General features: G+C 44.4%; 1 protein-coding gene across 7 annotated transcripts in view; it reads right to left on the reverse strand.

Moving 5' to 3' along the window:
* The window catches only part of NECTIN3 (nectin cell adhesion molecule 3), a 137542-nt gene extending 127589 nt beyond the window's left edge, over positions 1 to 9953 (reverse strand). For 3 of the 7 annotated variants that reach the window (XR_008448864.1, XR_008448865.1, XM_054060663.1), the window contains exon 1: positions 9544 to 9953. Coding sequence is in view for 4 of the 7 variants with exons in the window: in XM_054060663.1 (XP_053916638.1) it covers positions 9544 to 9718 (175 nt within the window). In the remaining 3 variants the exon portion in view is untranslated. The remainder of the gene's footprint in view (positions 1 to 9543) is intronic. The other 4 variants (XR_008448867.1, XM_054060653.1, XM_054060682.1 and 1 more) reach the window with 3 other exon arrangements.
* Positions 9954 to 11642: the final 1689 nt, after the last annotated feature.

Below are 11642 nucleotides of genomic sequence, written 5' to 3' on the forward strand. Positions count from 1 at the left end.
CACAAGGTCCCAGTAGTAGAGAATAATTGCCTCCTTCAACTCACTGAATACGTCCAGTATGCTCTTCACCTTTTACACCACAAAAGCACATACTGCCCACAAGGACACAATGTTCTTTCCTGTGAAGCTACTTTTTACCAGTTAGCACCACATCTATTCTACGTATGGCATTCAAAAAGATCTGGCATTTGCTTTTATTGATGTCATGAGGATTCTGCCAGCTATTTCTCAAGTCTCAGATGCCTCATTTGACTAGCCCTGGTCTTCAGCATAACAATTGCCCTTCACGAACTAGTAGCATCCACAAACTTGCTACAAGTGCATTACTGAATTGGAAGAGGGGTTGAAATGCAGATAAAATGCCTCCACACTGTTCCCTAAGGTATGCCACCAGCAATAATCCTCCAGGTGGACTTTGCACAGTGGAGCAGAACCTTCCAAGTCTAGCAGTACACACAATTTCTCCACCCACTTAATAATCCACTTACCTAAACCCTATCTCACCAATTTGGGTACAAAGACATTTTAGGAAACCTCATTAAAAGCCTCTCAAGTTTAATAACACTCCCTGTTCCTCCTTTGTCCATTGTCTTGCCCTGTGAACTCACAGAAATCAGTTCAGGACCTCTTTTCAGAGTAGTCTGAAACCGAGGAGATACCACAACTCTGTTTCCTCGCTTACTTGAGTTTTCACCTTATTTGCAGCCACATAAGTGTATCACATCTGAGCCATGCCTCTAGAGGCTTTGAAAAGGCAGCTACAGAGTAACTCTAAAAAAACTACATCAACAAGGGAACTTTCACTAACAGTTCCATTGAGTCCCCTAGTCCTCACCTCTTGCTGTAAGGCAGAAGACTCTCTGCAGAGCCTTTACAAGATCTTGCATGAAGCTCAGACAAGACATATCACATTATGATTTGCTAGAAAGTAACATTAATCATTAAATGTTCATGTGAAAATACCTATGCATCAACTGTGACAATTAACCTTGTTAGAGTCAAAAGCCTTACCACCTTACAGCCACCGACCTTAGCAGTTGTCTTACTCAAAGACTCATAGAATGGTTCAGGTTAGAAGGGACCTTAAAGACAGTCCAGTTCCAGCCTCCTGCCATATAAGCTACATGCAGAAACTCGAACTACCTCTGATACAATAAATTGCTGAAATGCAGCTAAGAACAACTTAGTTCAGGAGAAGTCATAATTCTTTCTATATGGAATATCCTAGATAAATGGGTATATATTGCACTTGCTAGTTAACCCTGGTAGACTACTTTATGTTACCTCAGCTACAAGACATTGAAACTTACAACAGGATGCATTTACATCTCTGAAGTGATTACCTGTATGATTATAACCACCAAGTTCTCATGGTTCATTTCTCTGGATCAATAGTGCCTCTTTAAATGTTAAAGTACCTTAATGAAGTCATAACCACATTACTTCTGCTTCAAGGAAGTTTACCTTTTGAAGTCAAAAGTGCATCAAAGTGCTGAAAGCACATAAGTAGCATCACTGGTAAAGAGCCAAGCAGTTGATTTTTATTATGTAAACACTAACAATCTTTACGCATACGTCAAAAAGTGGAATTAAGCTTCACAGCTTTTCACCTTTGCTTATCTGACCTCAAATAACCTTTTGCAGAGCTGACTAAGTATATTTTCATTGTGGCATGGACAATGGACGATGTAGGAGAAATTAAAGAAGGAAATTGAGGGAAAAAATTACTCCAAGTCAATAAAGTCAAAAGTTTTGCCCTCTCAATCTGTTATTATGAAGTTTCTTGCATTTGATCTAATTTAACTTACGCTTGACTAAACCGACTACTGTTCTACCAGATTATGTACACAGCAAAGAAATTAAGTAAAGCTAGTTATCCAATTTGAACATAACCTTAATTTTTTCCACATTCTCTCTCCAGCATCCGTTCATCCAAAAGGCTGTTCTTAAGTGAGCCTGCCCCAGCAACAATTAGTTTTCAGCTTAGCCATATGCAGCATAGGTGGTATTGCAAGTAAAAAGGATGTAATGTAAGTGGCTGAAGAATGCCAACACAAAATAAAATTAAAAAAAAACTTTGAGAGAAAATTACAAACTAGCATTTCAAACTCGAGGGCTAGCGAAAACAACAGATCCAAAAGCTAACACAGCCTGTTCCTTCCACTTATCTGTACGCACATCAGCTATGGAGACTTGTTTGACTAGCCTTTACTCACTTTTCAGCAGGTATATTTTTTTGAGCAGAAGACTGCCATTTCAGTGATTTAAAATTCTCCACGTGCCACAGCATTACTGTGATAGGACTAGCACCTTCTAAGTATTTAAAACAGTCACTTAAGGAAAACATTCTGTTCTGCTCAAACTAATCCCAGTAAGATACAAAGGACAAGTTTAAAAATACCATGTTATACCAGCCTTGACTAACAGAAAAGGAGAAAGCAATGTCCTATAAAGGTATCTTAAATGCCAGATAATGAAAATCTGGTGGAGAAGTGGGTAGCAGGAGAAATCATCAACAAGAGCCATCTACTGCTGCAGGTAATCCCAGTGCATGAGTCAATTCAAGACAAGCTACACTTGACTAGCCTTGATGCTGAGAATGTGAAAAGACCCTACTATAAGGTTATTAAAAAATTAAAATTGCTTTTACTCCTGTGAACTTGTAAAGCAATTGAAAAGAAACAAAAATATTCTACAGAAGAATGCAGAAGTGATTTAAGAGGATAGTCTAGAAGCTGGTTACTTTTCAGTACCTGAACTAATAGCGACATTCTTGATTACATACAGATGTTAAACTTTACCTGCTCAGTTCCCGACACTTGGGAAAACACAAAAGGACAGAGACTTAAGTTTCAAGACGTAAAGGTTTTTGTTCTTACTGCTTGCTTTATTCTATTGGTAACTCATGGACACGAAGACTAATTTTTGAGTTCGCATTTGAAACAGTCCCAAGTTGAAATCACTCTTTTCTAGGCAATACATTGCCTTCTAGCCAGCAATAGTGTCAATGACCCCTCAACTTCTAACAAGAAAGCTTGATCAACTATCTCATGCTTAATCCAATAATTATCATCATTTCCATCCTATCAAAAATACATTACTACATTTCAAATAGTTATAGTCTCTGAGGCATTTAATACACCTATCTTTCAAATAGGTACTTTAAAAAAAATCTTGTTTCAGAAAGACTAACCCTACCAAGAAAACCCATACAAAACCCCACACAGATCCATAGAACAATGTAGGTTAGAAGGCACCTTTAAAGATCATACACCTCTCCTCTCCAAACAACACATGGCTTGACAAAATGATAGCAGTTAAATAACTGCACCTATGGCTAATTTTCACATAACTAAGAAAATCTATCCATTCAGTTTATTAACAGGTCCCCAAGATAATTCCTCACAGGAACTTCTACACTATTTACATACCAGTCAATATAGTGGTCACCAGAATAACAAAAAAAAAAAATGCTCAAATAATCTGGATTCAATGCAACACACTCTGGAGTTGGAAACCAGCAATCCAAGTACAAACAAACAGTGCTAGAACAATGTCATCACACAGCTCATCTATAAGAGGCAATGTACCAGGACTCCAGAGTGATACACGCAATCTCAGTGCTCTCACTTCTTTGCAGACTTAAGTAATTCATACTCCTACATTCTCATAAAGATCTTTGTTTGGACAAAACTGCATTCAACCACAGGACAGCAGGGCAAGCAACAATCTGGTGTAACACAGGATAGAAAGCAATCCTCTTCAAGTTTATTGCTCTTCAACAGGTAACTGAATCAATATTAAAAAAAGGATGACATTTACTAACAGCTCCACAGGTAGCTGTCACTTAGCAAGATTACCTCCTACCAGTTTATATATCAGGTTTTCTATTTCTATTACCCTACTGCCATCCACTATTGGTTTGGGGTTTTTTTTTCCTCTAAAAACTGAGATTTACTCTTTCAATTCTAGACCTTCTAACTCAATTTTTCTTTTGAGATCCACAAGTGCTACTCACTACACTTATACACACATACACCTCCGCTTACTGAAATAACTTGCCCCCAATTCATCCTCCCCTTACCCAGCAGATTAATTTACAATTGTGATTTTGCATACCTCAAAAGCTCTACCACCATCACCTGAAGGGTAATCGGCTGGTACAGATGCTCTGTAAAGGCAACACATCTTTGCTTTCCCTGCTACTGAACAGCCTTAGGTTTCCCAATATCATCCTGACAGCAATACTACATAAAGCAGGCAGCAAAGAAAACAACATAGATCTGACCATATTTCTAAACAGGATATTTAATTCTGTAATCTTAGAAGAAATAAATCCTCCTAGAGGCTTCTTTTGTTCAATATCAAGCTATCTTCATATTCCATTGAATAAGATTAAGTAATTTAAGGCAGCAAGAGAAACAAATTGTTTAAATCAAAAGACCATTAAACCTTTAGGTAGCATAAGTGGCTAAACCTTCACAATTCTTTTATAATACTCAAAGCACTCAGATCTTAACAACTTAAATAACGTTACAGTTCGCTCCCACATATATAGGAATTCTTGTACACCAGAAGCCAAAATGTTAGTTGGCATCCTCGCTTTTCATTCATACTAACATTTATGATTACTTTAACCTGCTTTCAGCCTGTCCAAGTAAATTGTATAACTACTTCTTTCAGAGCAGCTCCAATTTGTACTATTTCCATGCAACACTACAGATAAACCTTATAAAATTTAAACAGCAGTCAAGAATTACAGGTCTATAAAATTTATTTTATTAAAGTGCTAACAACTACATTTTTTCTTGTGTTTATTTCACATGAGCACCTCAGTATAACACTGATCTTGAATATGACAGACCTACCACAATGAAACAGAGCTAAGAACTGTTATGAAACAGCACACTGCACATTACATTTGAGTTATGCTGAAATATGGGCTTAAATTTGTGACCCGATTTTTTTTTCTAAATATAAAACAATTCAAGTTTAACTTCCCCTCTATATGAAGCTACTCTGTTATTACTTCTACCAGCACAGCTGCTGTTCCTTCACACAGCAGTTTCACACACTGCCTGACCTACTACATAGTTTACCAACATTTCATTCTCTCCAACTTTTCAAATATCTTCTACAGTATTGCTATTCCTTCTCTTACTATTGGCTTACCTCACGTCTCTTTTAGAAGTGCATTTCTCTCCATACCATTTTCAAAAAATAAAAACGTTTCTATACTATTATCATTGCCTTTTACATATGAGGAAAAATACATTCTGTTGTCTTTTTGAACACACTACTACACTTTCCCATTTCCAGGGTAGTAAAGTTGGTTGCTTGACTTCATACTTTCGTCATGACTTAACCTGAAAATCCAAAACTGTTTCTAGTAAAATTGATTGTTCTAGTCAACAGTTACTTGGAAATTTCCCTCTTGTTTTATTTGCAACTCCATTTTTGTACATAGTAAACTGCATACTTGTATTTATTCAAATCTTTACAACACAACCCTTCCAGCTTCACTACAGACTTGAATTCTGTACTCCAGGCTGCTTCAAGAAAACAACAATGGGAATTTAAAAACATGTGCCTCACAAACACTACTTTTTCTAGCCTTACTGTACAGCTTAACAAAACCAACAACTCAAATTGAACAAAAAAAAAAAAGTATCTCCTTAACAAAGTCCCTGAAAAAACACATCTTGCACATTTTTCCTTTCTATCCACCTTACTTTCCAATTTTGCTTATTTTTAATTCATTCTTACAACCCAAAACACTTTGCAAAAAAACTTATCACTGGGTGCAAACTAACGTTGTGCTCAAATTACAGGAATTCATTATTTAGTAGAATATAAGTCCTCATACCCAGCACAACTGAAAAATATTTGCCACAACTTATATACTAAGTTAATTTATAGATTGAAGGTTTTGATGATGTTTCTTTCAGTTCTAGTTCAAAGCTACACTAAATTCTAACATGTAAATTTAGTACATACTTCATTACATCACACAGTTGAACTGACAAGTAGGAGAATCACTTATACATGTAAGCTGAATTCGATAGTCTCGTTTTCCTAAAAGAAGCACTATTTATTAAAGCAGGTTTATTTTTACTCAAAAAACCCAAAAAATTTTGGTTTTTTTTTAATTCTTCCTTTCACTAGCATTATCAAGACTGACTGACCAGTAGGAAGAACAGCAACCAGAAGCAGTCGTCAGTTTCAGGTTCTATCAATATCTAATCACGTTCAAAATGTATTTACAAGCACTCTTAAAAGCTACTCTCAACTGTGACAGTTACAGAGAAAAGGAAAACAAATGTAGGAAATTTTGGGGGGGGCAAAAAAAATGTAATCTAAAAGATACTGATGAAAAAACACCTCTCCCTACTTCTTACCTCACAATCCAAAAAGCCACTCGTATTTCCCCTTCTATCTATAGATATGCTTCAAAACTTTGTGTTTGAAAAAAGAACTTTATTTCAACACAACACTCCCACTTTTGGCAGACCTTCTTAAGTATTATCACTCAAGTTCACATATGACAAAAGGAATCTGGGAAGACTGACATAAAACCTGCACTCATCAAGACTAAAATAGTAAGCCATTTCATGACAGGATGTGGAGACTCTCTTAACTTCATTGTTACTATTATCTTCACATTTACATGTAAAAATAGTTTGGCAAGGTTATGTCAAGTCTGAACTTCACCTTTTTTAATTGCAAACAGGGGAAATCACCCTAAACAAAGGAAGGGGCAAAAACCTGTTTGTGCAAGAAGTTTGCCAGCCCTATGAAAGTTAAGTCTCCAAGACTTAAGGTTTTGAAACACAGCACCTTCTTAATATCAAAGAAGTAATTTTTCCACAAATAAAGCCAAATACTGAATAAGTGTTATCAACGAAAAGCTCCAAGGTTTTATGCATGGAAAATTAAACTGTTGGATGTATTTTTAAGAGAAAGACGAACAGGTCTTTAGCACTTTTTAAAACATTCAGCCCAGCAGATCTGTCAATTTACTTAATCCTGTAAACAGAACATACCCTAAGAAACTCAGAAAAATTTCTGCATAAGTGATTTCAACTTTTACACCACTTTGATAACATATAGTTCACCGTCTTTAAAGAAGCATCCCAGTAATCTCTGGCTAAGGAGAGGGTCACCTAGTCCCACAAAACTCTTACACTGGAACAAGTACTGTAGTTACTATTCAACTTGACAAGGACCAAATACATCCTCTCAACAAAATTTCTGTGAGCACATAAGCTCTCAGTAAAGTGAAATAGTAACAGGTTCATCATCTGAACAAGCGATGATGGGGAACTACTCTTCCTCCTTCGAAGTAAATCTAAGATAAATGAAGACCCATTCTTCTTTCTCACAGCTGCCTTTCTTTATGGACAAACAGAACATTTAGCAGGGTTCTCCTTCAGCAAATGCATGTGTTTAACCTTAAATTAGTAATAATCATCTTTTCTGAAAGCTACCTTATTGCCAGAGGGGGGAGACTATTACATGCAAGAGCACATTCTTACAGCAGCACTGCCTCAACTCCCTCCCTGAAAAAGCATTTCTCAGATACTATCCAAGTGCTTTATGATGGCACAGCTTCCAAGTTCCTTGGTATTTTTACCACATGAACCCCTAGAGACTACATCCTCTAACTTGTTCCTCCTTCTTTCAAGAAGGAAAGGACATGGTTTAGCCCATAATAAAATATTCTTGCCAACTACTCATTACTGCATTGGGAATAGAACAGTAGGATGACAGCTTTTGATGCGCTCTTGCCTAGGTTCACTTCCCCCCCCCATCTTCCACTGCTGTAAAAACGACACTAAACGCATTACACTGTGTACAATTAAAACATCAAAAAAAAAAAAATCCTGCGCTGTTTTAGTTTCCAAATGCTTCGTGTCTCGTTTGTTTTCCACAGGAAAAAACGAAGGGGGGGGTTGGAGGTGCTGGTATTTCCCTAGGAGCGGTCACGCGAAGCCCCACAGGGGCCCCGCACCGCAATGCTGCTCAGAATGAGAAGGGGGATGAGAGTACACGAATCTACTCCCGCATGAAGAGGCAAGCGAGCCAAACTCATAACCCTACAGCAACCAGCCCTGATTTCACTGTAACTGAGAAGAAACAACGATGCAAGCCATCAGCACCAGAAGCTAAGCCCGTACTCTTCCTCCCCCCGGAGAGCATCAAGACCCACCCTTCTGTCCTTCCCAATGGCTACGGGCGGGAAGCGGCCGTGGATTTCCGCAAACAACCGAAAGCCTGTTGTTCAGGAATTGCAGCGGATAACTCGCTTCCCGCCACGCCGGGAACCGCAACCCCGCTACGGGCGGACAAAGTTACCCCGCCGAAGCGGCAGGGGCAGGGCGGGGAGCGGCGGGGCGCGTGTAGCGGTCTCTGCAACCGGCCCCGGGGTGGGGGGAGGGTGTGCTTGTCCCGGTGGGGGCGGCCACCAAGGGGGGACAATGCGCGTGTCCCGGCGGCTGCGGATGGGGGGTGGGGGGGAGGAAGCACGACATGCGTGTCCCGGTGTTAGCGGCCGCGAAGGGAAATGGGGGGGGGGGGGGAGACGGCGTGTCCCAGTGGCGGCGGCTGCGGGTGGAGGCGGGGAAGAATGAGCGTGTGCCGGTGGAGGCGGCTGCGTGGGGTGCGGGGGGGCGACGACACGCGTGTCCCGGTGGAGGCGACTGCGAGAGGGAATGAGTGAGGGGGACACACACGACCCGGGTGTTCCGGTGGAAGCGACCCTGAACGGGAATGGGGACGAGATACAGATGTCCCGGTGGAGACAGCGGCATAGGACAATGAAGGAATTGGGGGGGGGGGGAACGGACGGACACGACACACGGAGACGCATGTCCCAGTGGAGACGGCCACGACACGGAGAATCAGGAGGAAGACACGCGCGTCCCGGTAGAAGCGACTGCGAGGGGGAATGGCGGGGGAACGCACTTGTATCCCGGTGGAGGCGGCTGCAGGGGAAAACGGAGGGAACGACGACAGGAGACACGCATGTCCCAGTGGAGACGGCCGCGATGGAGAATAGGGGTGGGGGGGTGGGACACGCGCGTCCCCGTGTCCTGGTGGAGGCGGCCACCAACGGGGAATGAAGGGGTACAGGACTGGACATGCATGTCCCAGTGGAGGCGGCCGCGAGGGGGAATAGGGGAGGGAAGACACGACACGCGTGTCCCGGTGGAGGCAGCGGCACGGGGAAATGGGGGGAGGGGGAGAAGATGGGGACGCGTGTCCCGGCGGCGGCGCTGCTAACCCGGGGTGGGTTACGTGTCCCTTGGAGCAAGCCCCCCCCCCCCCCAGCGCAGTGCACGCTCCGGTCCCCCCCGCCCCTCTCCCTTCGCTCCCAGAACCGCAGCCGCGTCTCGCTCGGCCGCCCCCCCGCCTCCACTACACACAAAAGTTTCCCCCAACTCGGTCGAGTCCCCCCTGCGCTCGGGGTTCCCTCCTCCTTCTCCACCCGCCAACAGAGAGAAAAATAAAATAAAGTAACAATAATAAAAGAGTTGGACTTACTGCAGCAGAAGCGGGAGAAAACCAGCCCCAGCAGCCCCAGCCCCGGGGACACCGCCGGGCGGACCCGCCGCCGCCGCTGCAGGGAGGCACCACCGCCACCGCCTCCCGCTGCGGAAAGTTCCCGGCGGGCGGGAAGAGGCGGCGAAGGGAGGGATTCGTCGGCAGCCCCGGCCATGGTGCGGCTCCTCCGGCCGTTAACCGGTCCCCGCGCACGGCCGGACCCGCCGCCTCCTCCCCGCGCCGGGCGCGTGTGTCACTGAGCAGGGAGGCGCCGCGCGACGCTCCCCGCCCTCCGCGGAGCGGGCCGCACCACCCCGCCGCGGGGAGTGGGGGGGGGGAAGAAAGGGAGCGCACGCCTTCACTACGCCCCTCGCCTTCTTTTCTTTCTACCCGCCCCGGGACGAGTCGCGTCGTCGGCCCCCCTTTCGCCGCCTCTCTCCTTTCTGTGGGCGCGCCCACGCCTTCGGGGAGGAGGGGGGTGTCCCCTTGGCAACGCGGGAGGTGCGGAGAGCTGGTGGGAGGGGGTGGCACGTTGTCCTCCCCCGGGGGGAGGGGGGCTGTTGGTACGTCCCGCCCCGCCCTGAGCGTGGTCGGGGGCGCCGAGCATAGCTGGGGGCGTCCCGGTGCCTCCTGCTTTACGCGGCTTCCTCCGCCTCTCCCGGCCACGGGCACCGCTGGAGGGGCGGCCAGAGCCGCTGCCGAGCTCCTCCATCCCCCGCGGGATGGGCCGGTTCCTGTTCCGGCGGCTCCCGGGCCGGGCTGAGCTGAGCTGTGGCCCCTGTGGATTTGCCGGCAGCAAACTTTGCCGCCGCGACGCCCTCGCGAGAGGCACCCGAACTGCCCGCGGCCAGCACGGGGGCGAAAAGCCTCGGACTCTGGGTAAAGCCCGCGAGAGGTGTCTGCATCCGACAGCGAAGGGGTCTTGAACCACCTGGGAGCAGAGAGGTCCCTGCCCAGACCCCGCAGACCCTCAGCAGTCCGCGCAGAGGGTCGGGGGTGGCAGGGAGGGGTTCTGTCATACCCGCAGGGATTCCTGACCATGGCACAGCACGTCTGTGCCGTGGGTGAGGCTGTCGATGCCCCAACCAAAGGCAGAGCCCGATGCTGTGAGCGAGGTGGCCCCTCTCGAGGTGAAGAGGTGATTGGTGCCTTTGCCCAAGGTCTCGAGAGTCCAGTGAAGGGCTGGCTCACAATTAGAGACGGCTGTAATCAGGTCACCAAATTAAAGGTGACTTTTCCAAGAAATATGGTTTCTTTAGTGTCTCAGTACTGATCCGAACGTGAGTGTTGTAGGCACAATGTCAATGAATGTATCCCTGAATCAGGTTTTAAATAGCAAAACACCAGAGCTTGAAAGAATTGGGTTGACAGTCTTGCTTCTTTACAATCTAGGTGTGCTTTTTCATATCAGATGCGCTATCCTTACAAAACTCGAAGGAAAATATTGAATAGCTCTGTATGCTATACCTGCTGCTGAAAAGGTCTGCTGGGATCAAGTTCTAGATAAGTCCCCTATTTTCTGCAATACAGTGTAACATTTGATTGTTTCCTTCAATAGTAGGGCATAAGCAGTGATTTCTCTCAAAGCTACGCATGGTTAAGTTTATCAGATGCTCACAATAGTATGTTCATCCACTCTACAGCTACACTGAGTGTTTGCCAATTAACTGGCCTCATTAATTTGTAACTGCGAAACAGAACAGAATTCAGGCAAAGAGTTACTAGAGGCAAACTGCTAACTGTGGTGGACATTCAACATTCATCAGCGGTCTGGTATGCAAACCAACATAATGGGAAGACTCTTTAAAGTTTTGTGAAATCAATTTAATACCGTAAATCTAATCCTCAGCTAGGAAAAAACTCTTCTCATGTGCGTTTGCTCTGGGATTGTTATTTGGGATTGCCTAGGTGGTATGCATCAGCTTGACCGAAAGTGCGTAAACAAATTTGGCCAACAGTTTGTTTAAAAGAAAAAAAGAGTAGTTAGTGGGGTGGGTTTCACAAAGTCTGATCCTTTGCTCTGTTGTTAGACTCTTTGCTGTTTTGATTCTGTGGAAACCAATGCAGTCCACCATGCCAATAAACCTGGGTGTATAATA

Source organism: Cuculus canorus, chromosome 1 (genome assembly GCF_017976375.1).
Source record: "Cuculus canorus isolate bCucCan1 chromosome 1, bCucCan1.pri, whole genome shotgun sequence".
NCBI lineage: Eukaryota > Metazoa > Chordata > Aves > Cuculiformes > Cuculidae > Cuculus > Cuculus canorus.